The sequence below is a fragment of the Pleurodeles waltl genome, chromosome 7, assembly GCF_031143425.1.
Source record: "Pleurodeles waltl isolate 20211129_DDA chromosome 7, aPleWal1.hap1.20221129, whole genome shotgun sequence".
Taxonomy (NCBI): Eukaryota; Metazoa; Chordata; class Amphibia; order Caudata; family Salamandridae; genus Pleurodeles; species Pleurodeles waltl.
This window is the reverse complement of record NC_090446.1, coordinates 135215453-135234010: the sequence shown is the minus strand read 5'-3', so window position 1 is coordinate 135234010 and position 18558 is coordinate 135215453. Positions and strand designations below refer to the sequence as shown.

The window sequence follows — 18558 nt, the reverse complement described above, 5'->3', positions numbered from 1 at the left end:
TTGAAGAATCTAGACATGCGCCTTGGTACCAAAGGTGGACCAATTTGAACCCAGACAACTTTCTGATCAACCCATGAAAACACACACTAAACAAATCTACGACAGGGTAGTTTGGATATTCAGGACCCTAGCACCCTGATAATGCAGGGAGGCAAGAGTAACCTCTGATGTGAGAAATTTGATTAAAAAAAACTATCAGCCTTTGCTCGGAGAAACCCCAGGTTGCTCCAGGCCGATTTGGGGGCCAATTCTAAGGCAAAAACAACCCTCTCTGATAGCCTATGAACTGGGGCAGGTGTAAATAGGTCATATGTAAGCACAAGACACAAAACATTGGACTTATCCTTGTCCCTCCAAGAGAGGGAAGGAATGGTTTCTTACCTGTAACTCCAGTTCTCTCGTAGGGGTATTTCCATGATAGTCATAAGCACTGAATAGTTCCGCGCGCCTGCGGGGACCCCGGAGCAATGGTGTGAAGTATATTCTTAAGTGCAAATACCAACCCTTTGAAAAAAAGGTTTGTCAAAAAACACTTAAGAATAACACTGTGCAGCCTATGTGAACAGTTACACAGGCCAAATTGTTAAAAGAAAAAACAGTTATAGTGTAAATTCACGTTTAAACATCTATTTATTTTATAAATATATTAACAAATACATTCTCATATTTTATTTACACCTCTCATGAGAATAAAACAATGCAGGGCAGTGTAGCCCATAGGCTGCCATTATACAGAATGAAAATAGAGCTGTGCCTTTAAGAAAGTAAAGTCTTCCTGTTTCCCATCATGCACAGCAAAAGGCAGTTGCCTCAGTTCTTTTTTGGAGGCTTGTAACCTGACATGAAGAAACAAAACATTTGTTGGAGTACCAACCTCGATAATATTCATGTTCTATGTCAACTCCACCGGGGAGGAGGGAGGGTTGCTTATGACTATCATGGAAATACCCTTACGAGAGAACTGGAGTTACAGGTAAGAAACCATTCCTTCTCTCGTAGGGGATTTCCATGTATAGTCATAAGCACTGAATAGAGTTGCAAGCCCATCCCCATAACCGCGGTGGAGTAGACAGAAGAATACTGAGAAAACATGAATCATGCAAATAAATTCTTGAGCAAGGCCTGTCCAACCTGCGCATCTGCCCTAGCGTCTGTGTCAAGGCAGTAATGCTTAGTAAAGGTATGGACCGACTTCCAAGTGGCAGCCTTGCATATTTCTGCCAAAGGGACATTTCTCATCAAGGCTGCAGTAGCTGCCTTCCCTCTAGTAGAGTGGGCTTTTGGCCTACCACCAAGGGATTTGTTTGCTAACTGATAACATAACATTATACATGAAACAATCCACCTGGATAAAGATTGTTTAGACGTGCCCAACCCTGTTCTAACTGGGCCATAGTTAATAAAAAGCTGTTGTGATTTCCGTAAGCTTTTTGTCCTGTCCAAGTAAAATTTCAAGACTCTCTTTACATCCAGAGAGTGCAGAGTTCTCTCAGCAGGAGTAGTTGGATTTTGAAAGAAAGTCGGTAATGAAATTGTTTGGTTCACATGGAAGACGGTGACTACCTTAGGTAAAAATTTTGGATGAGTTCTCATTACCACTTTCGCAGAATGAAAAACCGTGTAGGGTTCTTGAGCGCAAAGGGCCTGGATTTCGCTGACCCTACGCGCTGAAGTGATTGCCACTAGAAAAGCAGTTTTCCATGTGAGATGCTGAAGTGATGCCTTATGTATTGGCTCGAATGGAGGTAGCATCAGACGCGATAGGACAACATTCAGTTCCCATGGAGGAGATGGTCTTCTAATGGGAGGAAAAACCTTTTTTAAACCCTCCAGGAAGTCCTTAATAACTGGGATTCGAAAAAAGGAAGTTTGTGAGGGGCTCTTTCTGTATGCTGTTAGAGCCGCCAAATGTACCTTTATTGATGACAATTGTAAGCCCGATTTTGCCAAACTTAACAAGTATGGCAGAATAGACTCCTCTCCGCAGGATATCGGGTCAATGTTGTTGCCTAAGCACAACACGCAGAATCTCTTCCACTTGCTTGCATAAGTGGATCGTGTGGAAGGGCGCTTTGCTTCTTTCAGGATTTCCATACAATCCTGAGGTAAGTTCAAGTGTCCATATTGCACTAGCTCAGGAGCCATGCTGCCAAACTCAACGATGAGAGGTTGGGATGGGACATCTGCCCTCTGAACTTCGTGAGAAGGTCCGGGCGATAAGGGAGCCTGATGTGTGGTTTGAGTGACCGGTGAAGGTGGTCTGGGAACCACCAATGGCGTGGCCATTCCGGAGCAATCAGGATCATTTTGGACTGAGCATTGGATAACTTCTGGAGGACCGCCGGAATCAGGGGAAGCGGCGGAAAGGCGTAAAGAAATGCTCCTGACCAGCTTATCCACAGGGCATTCCCCAGTGTCCCTGGATGGTAATATCTGGAGGCGAAGTTTTGCCATTTTTTGTTTTCTGGGGTTGCGAATAGATCTATAGAGGGGGTACCCCATAGTACGAAAATGGAATGAACGACGTCGTCGTGTAGAACCCACTTGTGGTTCTCGTCCATTACGCGTCTGAGAGCATCCGCTTGAACATTCTGGATGCCCGGCAGGTGAGTTGCTACTAGCGACATGTTCCTGGCTAGAAGCCAATGCCAGATTGTCTGAGCCTCTCTGGATAAAATCCTGGACCTGGTGCCTCCTTGTTTGTTTACGTAGTACATAGTGGCCACGTTGTCCGTCTGGAGAAGGAGAGTTTCCGCTCTCAGAGAGGGAAGGAAAGCTTTGAGCGCTAGGTGGACTGCGCGAAGCTCCAGCAGGTTGATATGATAGAGACTCTCTTTCTGTGACCACTTGCCTTGGACTCGAAGATGTTCCATGTGCGCTCCCCATCCGAGCAGTGACGCATCTGTTACGATGGTTTGAGCTGGAGGCCGATGTTGGAACGGAATCCCCACCAAGAGATTGTCGGGTAGACACCACCACTTGAGGGACTGTAGGGCGTGGGGAGAAAGGAGGACTTTGCTCTCCCATTCGTTCATTAGTTGACTCCATTGATCCTCCAGGTTTTCCTGTAATGGTCTCATATGGAGGCGAGCATTGGGAACGAGATGGATACAAGACGCCATCGAGCCCAGTAGAGAAGCCATTACTCTTGCAGTGGTCTGTGGAGTCTCTTGCAGTTGTTTGCACTTTTGGAGAATCGATAATCGTCGTTCCTCCGAAGGAAACACCTTTCCTAGATTGGTATCTATAATGGCCCCTAAGTAATGCAACCTCTGAATAGGTGTTGATGTGGATTTCAGGAGATTTACTTGAAGACCTAGCTTCTGCAACAGCTGTAGAGTCCATTTGAAATGTTGTTGTGCCTCTAGATAACTGGAGGCCTTTATGAGCCAATCGTCTAGATAAGGGTAGACAAATATTCAAGGTTTCCTCAAGTGGGCGGCTACCACCGCCATGCATTTGGAAAAAGTCCTCGGCGCTGATTTGAGGCCGAAGGGAAGAACCGCAAATTGGTAATGACGTTTTCCGACGGTGAACCTTAGGAATTTTCAAGGTTTCTTGGTCACCGGAATATGAAAGTAAGCGTCGCAAAGGTCTATTGCACAGAGCCAGTCGCCCTGACGAAGATGTGGGTAAATTTGGTGCAAGGATAGCATCCTGAATTTCTCTTTGCGAATCCACTTGTTTGCTGTCCTTAGATCTAGAATGGGACGAAACTCTTGCTTGTCTTTTTTTTGGGCACAAGGAAATACCTCGAATAAATCCCCTTCCCTTGTTGGCTGATCGGGACGGGTTCTATGGCTCTTTTTTGTAATAGAATGGCGACTTCTAACTGAAGAGCTTCGAGGTGTCGGCTGGTTGTTTTGGGTGGAACAGATGGTGGAGGACTGGTGAATCTGAGAACGTAACCATGTCTCACAATATTCAATACCCAGGCGTCTGTTGTGATGCGTAGCCACTCGTCCAGATGATTTGAGATACTTCCCCCTACCGGAGTGGATAACGGAGGAGGGGGAAGCGAAGATTCAGGGCTTCGACGCGGGAGCCTGTCGGGTTGCCTGAGTTTGAGGTGTTGAACGACCCCTTGTCGACCTTCGTTGTGTGGAGAAACCCCTATGATGCTGCTGCTGTTGCTGGGGACGTGAAGACATCCAATGTGGAGTCTGATACCTGTGGGTGAACAGTCTTCGTTGATATGGGCGGAATACCCTTCGCTGTTCTTTCGGTCGTTCCATGCCTACTGCTTTCAGGGTATCCAGCTCAGACTTCATTCTGGCCATCTCGTCATCGGCATGAGAGCCGAACAAAGTGGAGCCTGAGAAAGGTAAATTTTGTATTCTCTGCTGTGCTTCAGGTTTAAGCGATGTAAGTCGCAGCCATGCATGTCTCCTGAGCGCTATTCCGTGAGCATAGTTATGTGCAGATAGTATCGAAGAATCCGCCGCAGCACTTATAACTTGGTTAGAAACCATAGCTCCCTCGCCCACGACCTCCAGGAAATCTTCCCTTTTGTCCTTAGGAAGATGCTCCGCAAACTGCAGTACAGAGTCCCAGAGGGCTCGATCATATCTCCCTAATAGAGCAGTGGCACTGGCTGCTTTCATGGTGATGGATGCAGTAGAGCATACTTTTCTTCCTGCAGCATCGATCTTTCTGCTCTCTTTATCTGGAGGTGAAGAGGAAGACGGTGACGTAGAATGCAATTTCTTTTCTGCCACTATAACCACCGAGTCCGGTACTGGGTCCGACCTCAAGAATAGAGGATCTTGTTCTGGTGGACGGTATTTTTTAGTAAGTCTGGAAGGAGCAGACTTTGTTGCAGCCGGTGTAAGAAAAATGTCCACTGCCGGTTCAATAAGACCCGGAACCAGTTGAAGCAAAGGTCTTGAAGATGTCCTGTGATGCAAGGTCTCGAAGATTACTGACGTCGATGGAGCCGGCACCGCCAGCGGGATATTCAGTTTGGTTGCCCCTCGCACCAAGACCTCCTGGAATGTATTCACATCATCTATGGGGGACTCTATGGGGGACACTCTCGGGGACGGTGAGTCCGATAAGGTTGGAGAGTAGTCCCGTGTAGACGAAGAAGAATGTCTATGATGTGAATGCTGAGATCTCTGTCGTGATTCAGGACGATGGTGCCGAGAGGAAGAAGAACGTCTAGAAGAATGTCCAGAACGCCTTACAGATCACGTTAGAGTCCTCGGAACAGACTCTGAAGGAGGAGCCGGAAGAGGAGCCGTAGGTGTTACCGGTGTCTGCGGCAACGGCGATTGCCGAGGCGAGAGCTGTGGAAGCAGGATAAGTGAGGCCGAGGATTCCGATGTTGTATAAACCCTTCTAGGCCTCTTTGATTGTCGTCTCGACGTCGACACACTCCTCGATGTCGAAGAACGGTGACGGCGACCTCTGGACGTCGATTCCTCTCGCCGTGGAGAACCCCTCGACGGCGACCCTCGACGTCGTTGTGGTGATGGCGAACATCTCAGACGGCGAGTACTCTCTCTCGACGTCGATCGTCCTCGCCGTGTCGGCGGCGAGCCTGACTCGGATCTCCTCGACGTGGAACGTCCTGGCCGTGTCGATGGCGACCCAGATCCTTTCGACGTCGTGTGTCCACGTCGTCTCGACGGCGAAATGGTTGTCGCCGGCAAACGATGTCTTTTCCTCGCCGGCGAACCACTCCTCGACGGCGAACATGTTGACGCCGTTCCCCGTTTCGACGTCGACGCCCTCGACGTCGTCGGAGACCTGTGCCGTTTTTCAGCAGGTCTGGTAGGAGTTATAGAGGAAACAGATTGAGCCCTGGTAGAAGCCTGACCTTCTCCTCGCTCTGTGGTGGAATGGCCACTTTTTCTTCTGTCCTCTCTCGCCTGAAGTCGGATTTTCTCCCTATCACGAAGAGTTCTTCTGGAGAAGGTTTTACAGATGTCACACGACTCTGGTTTGTGGCTGGATGGAAGACAAATTATGCAGACCCTATGTGGATCTGTTTTAGCCTTTTTTCTGCCACAAGAAGGACATTTGTCAAAAAGTGAAGGCATTTCTAAACTAGAAAAACCTCAAAATTCTGTCAGAATTTAACAGAAACTAGTAGGAAATGATCACTCAATGTTAAAAACATCGAGTGAAATTGAAATTCAAAAAGATTTTAAATGAATTTCTGTCACAAAAAACTTTGTGAGGTAGAGCTCAATGCTTCAGGGTCCTGTCAGAAGGAGCCGGAAAAAAGAACTGAGGCAACTGCCTTTTGCTGTGCATGATGGGAAACAGGAAGACTTTACTTTCTTAAAGGCACAGCTCTATTTTCATTCTGTATAATGGCAGCCTATGGGCTACACTGCCCTGCATTGTTTTATTCTCATGAGAGGTGTAAATAAAATATGAGAATGTATTTGTTAATATATTTATAAAATAAATAGATGTTTAAACGTGAATTTACACTATAACTGTTTTTTCTTCTAACAATTTGGCCTGTGTAGCTGTTCACATAGACTGCACAGTGTTATTCTTAAGTGTTTTTTGACAAACCTTTTTTACAAAGGGTTGGTATTTGCACTTAAGAATATACTTCACACCAGTGCTCCGGGGTCCCCGCAGGCACGCGGAACTATTCAGTGCTTATGACTATACATGGAAATCCCCTACGAGAGAACACTAAATGTATATGAAGAGACATTCTCTTTTCCTAAACCGGCAGTAGGTGGCCTTGGAAAGGGGGAGGAAGCTTTCTTACTATAAAACTAAGCCTTGGCAACTTGACAAGTGTGTCTGGTACCACACTCTTAACCAAGAAGAAGAACAGCAGCATTCTACTACAAAATCCTGGATCCTAAGCATCTGCCAGCTTTTACAAAAAGTAGTTTCTCAGTGACATCAAATGAATTAAAGTGTAGAAAGAAGGAACTCGCCACTTCTCTGGACTTCTGAATGTTTCGTTTTGACTTTGTTAGAAAAAAAAAAAAATGGTATCCATAGGTAGGTATTTAAAAATATAAACTTCAGAAGTTTCTGATTTGTTCTGTTTGGGTTTTGCCAGAAAAGGTTACATATCTGGTGCACATAACAAGCTCTCATGAGCCCTGAAAGTGACAACATTATTGAATTGTGGGTGAAGGTGTCTTGGAAGGTTTGGAAATAGATTGCTGGACTAATAAGGTCCAGGTTAACTCTAGACTGTACCAGGTTCAATATTTTGATCAGTACTGCCTATAATATTCCTTGTTGATCCTGTATTTTTCCAGTTTGGACGCATGCTGCGATGCCCTCAGTCTGTGGACAATTGAAAGCTTATAATATGAGAATGCTCAGCCTGGAATCATTTTCGAGATGGGTACTAAAACAAAGTGAAGGGATCAACGGGGCTTAGGGCCAACAAGTTTATTCATTGCTAGGGCTAACTTCACATAAATAATAATAATGTAAGTGGCAACCCAGAGAGGCCATCTCTTTTAAGCAAGATTGATTTCCAGAAATAGTCCTCAACTGAACTCCGCAGTTGTCGAGTGAGCTCATAAAATGAATATTGTTTTACATTAGGATAGGTTGTGTTCCTGTGACTGGGTAAATCTGGCAAGTCTGATAGAATCTAGAGGGGCATATTGAGTACTGGGTGAAAAATGCAACGGTTGGAGGTGCTTTGTTATGAAAGGATGGAGACGGAGCAGAGTTTTAGTTTAGGATTTTGATGCCTGCTCCAATTTGTACTATCAATACATTTATTGATCCCCTGAATTTTATAGTAGATTACAATAATGTATAACGTCTGAATAATACGTCTGTTTTGCATGCTTTACTCTAGTTCATTTGTTGTGCAAATGTGTTGGTTTTAACTAGAATGGGTTCTTAAATAATCCAGAGATGGCTAGATTTTTCTATTTAAAGAAAAGGGTAAAAGAATAAGTAGAACAAATACAATACCGTATTCCCAAACACTGTTAGCACACTTCATGTTGGCTTGACGACAAAAGAAGAGACATAAAAGATGCGACAGAAACAAGCCGAGACAGCAGAATAACACAACAGTGTAGTCCATAAAGGAAATATAAGGAACACAAACTCTGCTTCATGTTCTATGGGGGGGGGTCTGGGAAAATCAGGAAATGCGTAGTATATTTGGTGATGGATGGGTGAAAAACAGAGCTGTGTTAGACTTTTGGGGGTGTTTACGTTGCAGTGCTGCAAAACTAATAAAGTGACTGTGTATTTTAAAAAACATTTTTTGACACTGCCTGTGAGAGCAATTTCCAAGCAGTTGTGAAAGAGGCGAAGTAGAATGACGGAGTAAGAGGAAGGTCATTTACCTATCCATTAGGCTGGTTTTACCCTGAGGTTTTTAATTAATTTTATGAAAATATCGTTAATTGAAAATGAAACTCAATTTTCCTTCTCTATCATGGGATTTTCATTAATATTTGAAACTATACAAAAGGGCAAAGCGGCACCCTACCCTCAACAGGGAGCGATTAAACAAGAAGAATAGGAAAAGCAGTAACAAGTATGACCAACCTGGGTCTATGTTTCTGGTGTGAGAATCCAGATAATGGAGTCTGATACAGTTATATTGTTGTGGCTGTTCTGTAAATGTCGCAAACTGATCAGTAGACCTTTTATGGAAGGGGTCTTAAGCCCACCCAGGAGTGGTCTGTTAGTGATCCAATAGCATGAATTGGAGCATTCGTTTTCTGTCTGGCTATGGGAAGTGGCAAAACAGCACATAACTCTATTTATAGCACAGAAGCAGATTTTATTTACAACAGACACTTATTACAGGCATGAAAAAAAGAGTTCGGAAACTACAGCCAAAATAAAGTCCAGCCAAGTCTCTTCAAAACAAACAAAATTTCAAAATGTTTCTATCCAGGTCAAATATGCTGCAGATTCAGTGAAATATCTGTATTCTGTGCTCCATATGCCCCCAATGATGCCTTTTAATTTGGCTCAGTGGCAACCTTAAAAAGTGGAAAAACATCCAGTGCAGAGAAACTGTTATTAGCTTAAAATTCAATTGCTTTTCGAAGGGGATGCTTCAGACTGATGTACACAAAGTCAAACAAACAGAGAATTCACAACCAATGGCAAAACGTTCTTGGAAGGGGTGTTGCGCGACAGGGCACCTATGTCCCACCCCCACATCAAAGCACTACCACTTTGCCCCGCTACCTCAAGTGGTGGGGTATATCATGCCTTCAATGCCAGGGAAGTGTTCCAATACAAACCACTGATACTGCTACGGAAAGATGATCTTTGCACTCTTACCCACAGAGGTGTCTGAACATCACTTCAAACTCTTCCGCATCCATCTCACCTCGCAGTGATATGTCCAAAAGGAAGGGGTGCTCAAGTTTGTAATTATTTGCGTTTCTGCACAGCCTAGGATTTAGACACTATCTGTTCTCTCTTATACTAGCTTTTGAGTGGCATTTCCCATTTGTTCAGCATACAGCAACATTCCTACAGTGTACCGGTTACTCTTCTGATAAAGCTGTTCAAGCTGTGAAACTCAACCACACAGCCAATGATATTTTCCCTCAATATTCCTTCATAAATTCCCACAGACATATGTCTAGGCGATCTATCTCGCCATCCTTCATTAGAGATGCATGTTTAAACTGAGACAGAGGAAAACAGGGGTACTGAAGATCTCATGTGCCCGTGTTAGTTGCAAAGACAATTTCCCAGACATTGGAGGAAATGTGAAAATACCATGCCCATCAAATGTGAAAGCAGACAAGGCAGCAGCTATGCGGGAGCAGATATGGACAGAGGTCTCACTTCTTCAGATCCAAAGCGATTGAACGCAACTAACACTGAGCTTTTTGAGTCTATTTGCAACTTGCCCAATTTTCTGTCCTTCACCAACTCCCCTCCACGCACATTTTACATATTTAACAGTATAGACTGAAAGGCCACTAAATGTTTCTGCACTAAGTGTCCTCCAGAACACCCAAAGCCATACATTTATCTGCAGTTCAAACAAGCACCAAGATAAGTGTGTCACTTGGCAGCGAACATACAAGACTCACAAATTTACCCTTGGCAACTGTGACAGAGAATACCCACCCCTCTCAAGGTGATCATGGCACAAAAAGGGCGTATATTTACAAAGCCCTGACTTTCCACTGCAAGTCTACTGTAAGCCTCTAAACCTACTTCCAAAGCAGGGTGCTAAGCAAGAGGGACAATAAAATAAGGAGACTGGGGTAACCCCCAAGAGATAAATGCTGTACAACATATTCATCTCACAACATTTTTACTGGTTCTGCCTGCAGACAACCACTGCAGAAATAAGCCAAGATGCAAGACTCGCTGTGTGCATGGAGAAGGAAAGTGTACAGCAGCATCAAAAAAAGAAAACACATGAAGCAATCCCTTTGCCTTTCACACCCAATCAATTAAAAAAAGACTAATTACCAAAAATAACTTTACATAAGAGGGTTCTCATTGAACCACTCCTGAACTGGAATATAAAGTTAAAATGCATTGATATATCACTGTGTCCCTCCCCCAAAATCCATGGGCACTGTCCCAAAAAGTTCATTTCCACCGAGAGCGACCCTGCCGAGTTCCAGGCCATAGGTGGTGTGCCACTGTTAACATTTGTTCCTTAAAAAACGCAGAAACACCAGTGTCCGAGGTTGAGTCTCTCACACACACAGTTGAACTCAGTCTATTTTCACAGCAGCATAGATCTTTCGGATGAACATGTATGCTGCGTAGAACCCAATGGTACCAGTGAGAAGCCAGAAGGACAGGACCATCAGAGCAGTATATCCAAAGTATAGGAGCGAGGGGATAAATTCCACAATATCCAGCTATAAGACAAAAGACAAGGATGTTCTTAGTATTACTAACAAAATGTATCTATACAATGTGCTATATACTGGAACAAACAGTTCTGCACTGCATCCACCTCCAAGAGGAGAGGCTCCCCTAAACCAATATGGCGGAGATTTGCAATATCCCTCAAGCTCCAAGGAAGTAGGGCAAACACCAACTTTATGATGAAGGTCCACTGCTCAGGTTGTGGCAGATTTTTATTCCTGGTTAATTCTAGCAGCTGGCATACGTGTCCTGTGCTGTCCAATCCACAGCTCTTATAACTGCCCATGGACACATCAGTCGTATTCACTCTTATCTCTTTGCAACCATGCACACTTTTAAACAAAGAATACCAGTTGCACAGGCCTGGAGATAACGAACTGTTGCAGTGAAGTCTATGATGAAATTACGCCTCATGCTTTCTGGGTTGCAGCGACTTTGGTATATTACATTACCTTATTTACAAAGTAGAAAACGGCATAGATTAGGACGTAGAAAGCTGATCCTCCAGATACAAGGAATGTCCGCCACCACCAGCGATAATCCTAAAAATCGAATAAGAAAAATCATGACAAAGAAAACCAAGCAAACACTCTAATTTCACTTCCAATGTAGTACTAGACCCGCCCAACGATCCAAGAGCACAGTACCACTACATCACAAATCCTACAGTATTTGATTTACCACCCCACCAACACTAAGATTTTCTCATTTCATCACCCCCACACTATGCAATCAAACAGCAAAGCACTGCCCAACAGTACCACATCAAGGCAAGTGCCTCACTAACTGTACATCACCAACAGCCATTCCAATGTCAATAGTACAGAACCCCCACCACCGATCCCACGGAACACATTCACAAACACCTCAGCAAAGAACACCCACCACACCCATGGACAGAACATTCTCCACCAAATACACAGCAATGACCCCACAATATGCCCTGATACATGCTGAGGTAGCGTCACTTGCCCTTTCCTACCTCGGCGCAGAGCTGGAAGTAGACCATTACTATGCTGATCTGGGAACATGATACCACAAGGATTATAAAGACCAGGAAAAGGAAGCCGAAGAGGTAGTAGAACTGATTTTCCCAGATAGCCTGAAAAACAGAACAAGTGTCACATATTTAACACCTTAAAATATCACTTAGTTAAAATGCATTGCATATCAGAACACCGAAAGCACACTACCAGTAATAGTTTGCCTCTTCAAAAGTGTGCCACAGGCCCCCAAAAAGAAAGTGCAACCTTAAAACATAGCATTTCTTATGTCTTGAGAGGAGTGCCACTCAAAAACACAGAGCATATCATCCAAAACACACTGCTACAGCTCTCTGAAGTGCCACACCAACACACAATCTGTACAAGCTAGTCACACATACAAACAATAAAGCACTGTACATCACTGTACTAATAGATATGTCCCCAATACATCACATCCAAAAACACAGCCTGCTACAGTTAATACAATACACAACCTGTCAAAAGCCTTCACACAGAGCACTTCCAAAAATATTCAAAGTTAGGTCCCGCACATGACAGAATAGTAGGACCAGGCCGAAGTGTTTTTCTGAGAGTAGGGTAGGCCATTATTTATGGAGGCTGAAGTGATTCTGGGGAAATGTTATGAACCATGTCACCAAGACCTTGGTGAGCAGGATTAATAACTGAGGCCAACATATAATATTAAAACTTGTCATTTCAATGGAATACACTTAAAACTACTGCTACTTACTTCCATTTATGGAAGTTACTAAACAAAAACTGGATTTTGTTGTTAACCCTGGAAGAATAAAAGGCCACACTGGTACTGAAGGGATTAAAACATGACATTTGATTAGACAATGGGTTTTGAGACTAGCTGTCACACAATTCAGCTACATTAGTGAATAAGGAATAGTTTCTTACCTGTAACTCCAGTTTTCTCGTAGGGGTATTTCCATGATTCACAAGCATTGAATAGTTCTGCCCACCCATACACAAGGTATCTCTTCTCCAACACTTCATTTGATAAAACTGCTTTTCTTGTGGCAATTACATCATAACAGGATTAGCAAGATTCAGGTTCTGTGCTCACAAACCTTATACAGTATTCCACTCCTCCAAAGTAGTGATGCGAACACATCCTAAATTCCTGCCCAAGGTTATCTCTGACTCATGTCAACCAGTCGATTTCCTTGCCAACTTTCTTTCAAAATCCATTTACTCCAGCTAGACACAGAGAGGGTTTTAAAATTCTACAATGCTAAAAACAAATTTATTAGTTTGTTAATTATGGGCTGGTGTGCACCGGTCTGGCCACCTCCAATCAATCAATCTCTAGGTGGATTGTCTCCTTATTCTATATTGGTACCAACTATCTAACAAACCCTAACTGGCAGACAAAAAGCACACTCTACCAGAGGCAAGTCTGCCACGACTGCCTTGATGAGGAATGTTCCCTTAAGAGCTGCTACCTGGTGGTCTGTCCACACGTTCACTAAGCACTACTGTCTTGACTCCGGTAGGACAGGCTTTCTCTCAGGAACCTCTTTGCTTGATAGCATACTTCATAATTGCTCTGTCTACTCCACCGTTGTCTATGGCATTGGCTTGGTATTCTATTCAATGCTTAGGACTATACATGGAAATCCCCGACGAGGAAAAGAATAGTATCTTACCTGTAACTCTCTTGTAGGAGTATTTTTATGATCGTCATAAGCAACCCTCCCCGGCGGCGAAGACAAAATAATATTTCAGGTATATCATTACCTATTTGTTCTTTTTAAAGCAAACAAGATGAAGAATTTCAGACACTATAGCCTTTCCTTTAGGCTGCATATTGAGATTCTTAAGTGACTTTACAGGCCTTTCTGAAGTAAGGCGAACATCAACAATTAAGAAGATATATTGGACAAAGTGCTCCGGGGTCCCCACAGGCTGGCGGAACTATTCAAGGCTTATGACTATACATGGAAAACCCCTACAAGAGAATGGTCGGTCTTCGTTGCTGAGCTTGTTAAACTGTATCCAACTGCAAAAGTAGATAATTTTGACTGCCAGACTTGTGTATCACACTAGGACTAAATACTAGCAAGACATGTTCCAAACAGTGTCAATCTCACTGCCCAAGATGCAAGTGCAGAGGCAAGGTTTGAAAAGCAAATCCAGACAGCATGCAGCCAAGTTTAATGTTGACGTTTGAGAGGACAAGCCAAAGAGTGCTGACAGTCTGCAACAAAGTTGCTACCTACACTGAAAATGAAGAACAGCTCAATGAACATGGCTCCAAAGGGCAATATTCCGGCCATAAGGATCCTGTGGAGACGAATAAGCACAAGGTTAAGAGACCAGAAGAGAACATGACAAAAATCATCACTCACAACCCAAGATGGTCATTCCACCGCACATTCAACATGGCTCCTATATAATTAAACAAGAGCAACAGTTTTAGATGAAGGGCAGAGCGAGAATTAATTTGCCTAGGATCTTACATACATCAATGGCAAGTGGCATTGTGATTCCAGGAACTTCAAAACACAGAGGCTGAATTTCTAGATCACATGACTTCCATTAGCAGCAGAAAAATGGCACAGCCTCTCACTACACCAGTGGTACAGAATCACGGCATGTCATACATCCCAGAGAGACAGCTAACTGAATTCTCAGCAGAACACATGTAGGAACTTGTTTACACAAAGTGGATTCTACATTGATATTTTAGATGGGGCACATGAACCCAGGGCCAGTTTTGCAAATGGGGACCCAGCAAATAGCTAGGAGTATCCAATGAGTACTACACAAACTTGCAGCCAGTGTGCAAACAATTGTTTCCCTTCCCGATGGTCAACAATTCATTTTAGGCACCAATATGAAAAACTAGTGGCTGACTCATAGGGACTGAAAACCAGGCGGTTAAGTTACCACAGATGATCACCTTCCATGCGGATAGCTAGAACTGTGGCATAATTATTCACAACAATGTTGGGAAACCTACCCCACAAATCTCTTCATGTACCACCTCTGTTCTGGAATCTGCCGAGGGATCTGGTTGGTCCGCACAGGGTTATCGTATGGCTGCTTACGAAATCCAAAGTAATAGCCAAGATACACTAGGGGCAGAGAGATTCCAAACCACATGCACAACAGGGCAGCCATTGTTGGAAAAGGAACCTGGCAGCAGAAAAAAAAAAAAGTCAGTCATCATCTGCACATGAAGCTTAGCCAACAATGATACAAGTTACCTGCCAAGTTAACAACAGCAAAGGCTCATTGTCCTGTCTGGGTTAGTGGTTCATGACACCAGATACCTTCCAGTGTATATATGTTCTACCAGAGCATGACCCCTGCCTTCTCTATTCATATAACCTGCAAAATGGAACGCTCTTGCTATCGTACTTAGTGTAAAGCTTGGACTAATGCAGGATCCTAGTCATCCAGCTACGTTCAGGATCCATACTATCTTTCTGTATGATGTCTTACTACACATTCATGGCTACTTTCATGGAATTGTCCCTTTCTGCCCACTCAAGACTGGGACTACAGCCCTCACCCAGTAAAGATTTTATAGGAATGCATCATACCTTTGCATGGAAGATGCTTTCCAACAGTCTCACAAGTTCCCCATGTCCCCAATGAGTACTTACCGCTCCAGAAGAATGCTTTCCCCAGATAAAGCAGTTAAGGATAAAACAGATTCCAAACACGACCCCTGGGTATAGCATGGCAGTCTGAAAGAAAACAGAGTGACACTAACTGGTCATGTGTAACCTCAAAATTGAACTCCCGATACACCACTGTCAAATGCACAAATTGTGTACACCTCCTTAATCCTCCCCAGTATGCAGTTTATGATAAGCCCCTACTGCAGACAGAGGACATATTCCCATAGCATAATGCTAATTGCCATAGATTTCTTATTTCTAACCTTCAAAACTATATGCTTTCTGCCTGTCCCAAGAGAACAGGATCTACAAAAATCAAACATAAAACTCATTGAACATTTGCCCCCCACCAAAGCTTTTCTATCTTTGAGAACCACAAAAACAGGCCAGTACCTCCAAAAAAAAACTCCATACAAAATGAAGGAATAGTTGTGCATCCTCACTGCAGTATGTGCAAAGTGCCACAATTTTGTCATATGAGGGGAGTATTGAGTGACAGGCATAACTGAAATGTGATGTCAATACGAGAGCCAACAAGTGGTAACTACTTCATTAATATGATCACAGAAAGGAAATCTCTATAATGGAAGACTATCTGACGCAGATGTAACATTTCTGACAAAAAAGTAGAAGCGTAAATAGTTAGGACATTTACAACCCTTTATTAGACACTGAGGATCTTTCTTGAATCCTAATTGGCCTTCCCATGTCCTAGTTTGATAAAGTACAGTAACCACCCTGCACTACTCTTACACACTTGTAGATGAAGACACTTACACAGAAAGCTCCTTTCCTCCATCGGTGGCCTTTCAACGTCCGATACAAGCGACCAGCAGAAAAACCCCCAAACACCCTAAAGAAAAACATACAGAGTCAGCGGAACAACTAAAGCACGAAGAATTTGTCTTTGGAATTGTCAGCACAAGGGAAATAAAACAGAAGAAAGAATAGGAGATTCCCTCAAATGAATAGCAGCAGCAAAGAACACATAAGAAAGGTCACAGTAAGAGGAAAGCAATCAAATGGATATGCGAAAACAATGCAAGCAGGTGATAGCACAGAAGCAGTCAACCTATAGATAAAAACCTTACAGCGTGGAGCAGTTAGAGTAATAAGAGAAGGCATCTTCACACACACACAGGCAAAGATCATATGGTCGATCAAAAATATTTAAACACAGTAGCTCCGGTTAAGTTCTACATACCCCATGAACATGAAGAGGAAACAGGCAGTGGTCATCAAAGCTCCTCGGCTGGATGGTGAGAGCATTCCTAACATGGCAACAACTGCAGAATAAGAGGACATATAGTAAACACACAAATAATGTTTTATGTACTGTGGCTACCACCATCCCTAAATAGTGATTATAGTATCCAACTATCATGTACACAGCCCATCACTGCTTACTTGCCTTGAATACCATGTTTATGTCGCCCTGAGCCTTTCAATAATGAGCAAGAGTCACTGTCTTAAGTACTGTCTGTTATTAGTTCTGTAAACAACGGTTAGTTTGGTTATATTAACATTTAGATTTTGTTTAAAGATGTATCAACAACACTGATAACTGAACAACATAGTGAATAGTACCTGAAACACTGCCACATACATTGGGCTGAGGGAACACGCAGCTTCATTATGTGAGCCCTCTGCACCATGTAGTGTCTGATTCCAATAACTCTCAGTATCTCAATGTCTGTTAACTAGGAAGATCAAGATGGTATCTTATATGAGATGTATCTGTGGTGATAGAGGTATGAGCTTTCTGAACAGCACTATCACGTGGAAAAACAAGAAGTATGAAATAAAGGGGAAATGGAATTGCACCAATGATGGCAGCAGATGTGAGACACAAATACTGCTGGACTCTGTAAGGACTATTTTGCAGGAACAGGATTCCACTGTAGCCTGCTTGAAAGGGACTCTACTCCATAAAAAATAAAAAAATAAAAAACTACACGATTTAATGATGCACTTTTGGACAATCAAAACAATACAGCAATAATATATCACTGTGATTTCAAAACGCCTCCAAACTATCCATTTGTCTTTTGAACAATATATTCTCCATTGTGCCTGTAGGACTGTAGTACCCCTCACTAACTAACGCTAGGTGGCATGTGCCGTCATAGGGACCTCTTTCACAAGTTGGTGCGGTGGGTGGGGGCAATTCCTGAGCTCTCGTTTTTGTGTGTGGAGGGATTGTGGTGAAAGGGGAATGGCTGTGAGTATTAAAATTATGTTTAGACAGAAAATTATCGATTTTGTTGTGCCTATATAATACAAGGTTAAAAACGGGAAACAGAGAGGTGCGTCTGGCAAAATGTAGGGTTACTTCTTCACTACCTTAAGTTGGTCAACGTGTAACAGCAGCTCACAATGTAGTTAAGGTATCACTGGGCTTTCTTCAGGACCAGGCAGAGGGGCATTCTTATCTTCCCTGGATGCTTTCTACTCAGTGTGAAGGATAGCAAATCATCTGTAACCAACTGCAATATTCTTATGGTACCATTTAACAAAAATAGTTCCTCTCTGACTTTCAAAACCCTTGGCAACTCCAAAAGATTCTAGTTCACTGTGCATTCCTAATGTCAGATAATTCTATATAAAAATGTATAAATATATTATCTCAATAGAACTCATCCCAATTCACTTATGTTTTTTCTTAGCCCATATTACGTTAACGTGATTAAAAAGAACATTACAATGCAATTCTTCTTTCTTCTTATATAATTTGTTATGAGTTCATGCTAATAGTTATTCTTTTCTTTTAAATGCGAATACAAGGCTGTCTTATTTATTTGTACTGAGATAAATATTTTATTACATTTTTTAAATTCTGTTCCAAAATGTAATCAGTTATTCTAGTAGCACATGTTCTATGTAAAACCAATGGGCTACAATATGTTTGTAAAGCTAATGGCTAGCATATTGTATACAGCTTCACATGCCTAAACAGCATGTCTTATTCCCTGTGGAGCCAGATCACCAGAATTTCAAATGTAGTATGTGAGAAACATCTTGGGTAATGGTTTGATAGCATAGATTAATTTGCTTTTAGAGTCAACTTAATAAAACCTCTGCAGGGGTAA

At 42.9% G+C, this 18558-nt stretch overlaps 1 protein-coding gene across 1 annotated transcript in view; it reads right to left on the bottom strand.

The window, feature by feature from the left end:
• Positions 1-8725: 8725 nt before the first annotated feature.
• TM9SF4 (transmembrane 9 superfamily member 4) overlaps positions 8726-18558 on the bottom strand; it is a 146680-nt gene continuing 136847 nt past the window's right edge. Inside the window, exons 12-19 of the mRNA XM_069243379.1 lie at positions 16674-16755; positions 16247-16322; positions 15452-15535; positions 14803-14978; positions 14060-14123; positions 11807-11926; positions 11277-11366; positions 8726-10814 (exon numbers count right to left, since the gene is read on the bottom strand). Of these exons, the coding sequence (XP_069099480.1) occupies positions 10665-10814; positions 11277-11366; positions 11807-11926; positions 14060-14123; positions 14803-14978; positions 15452-15535; positions 16247-16322; positions 16674-16755 (842 nt within the window). The 3' untranslated portion in view covers positions 8726-10664. The remainder of the gene's footprint in view (positions 10815-11276; positions 11367-11806; positions 11927-14059; positions 14124-14802; positions 14979-15451; positions 15536-16246; positions 16323-16673; positions 16756-18558) is intronic.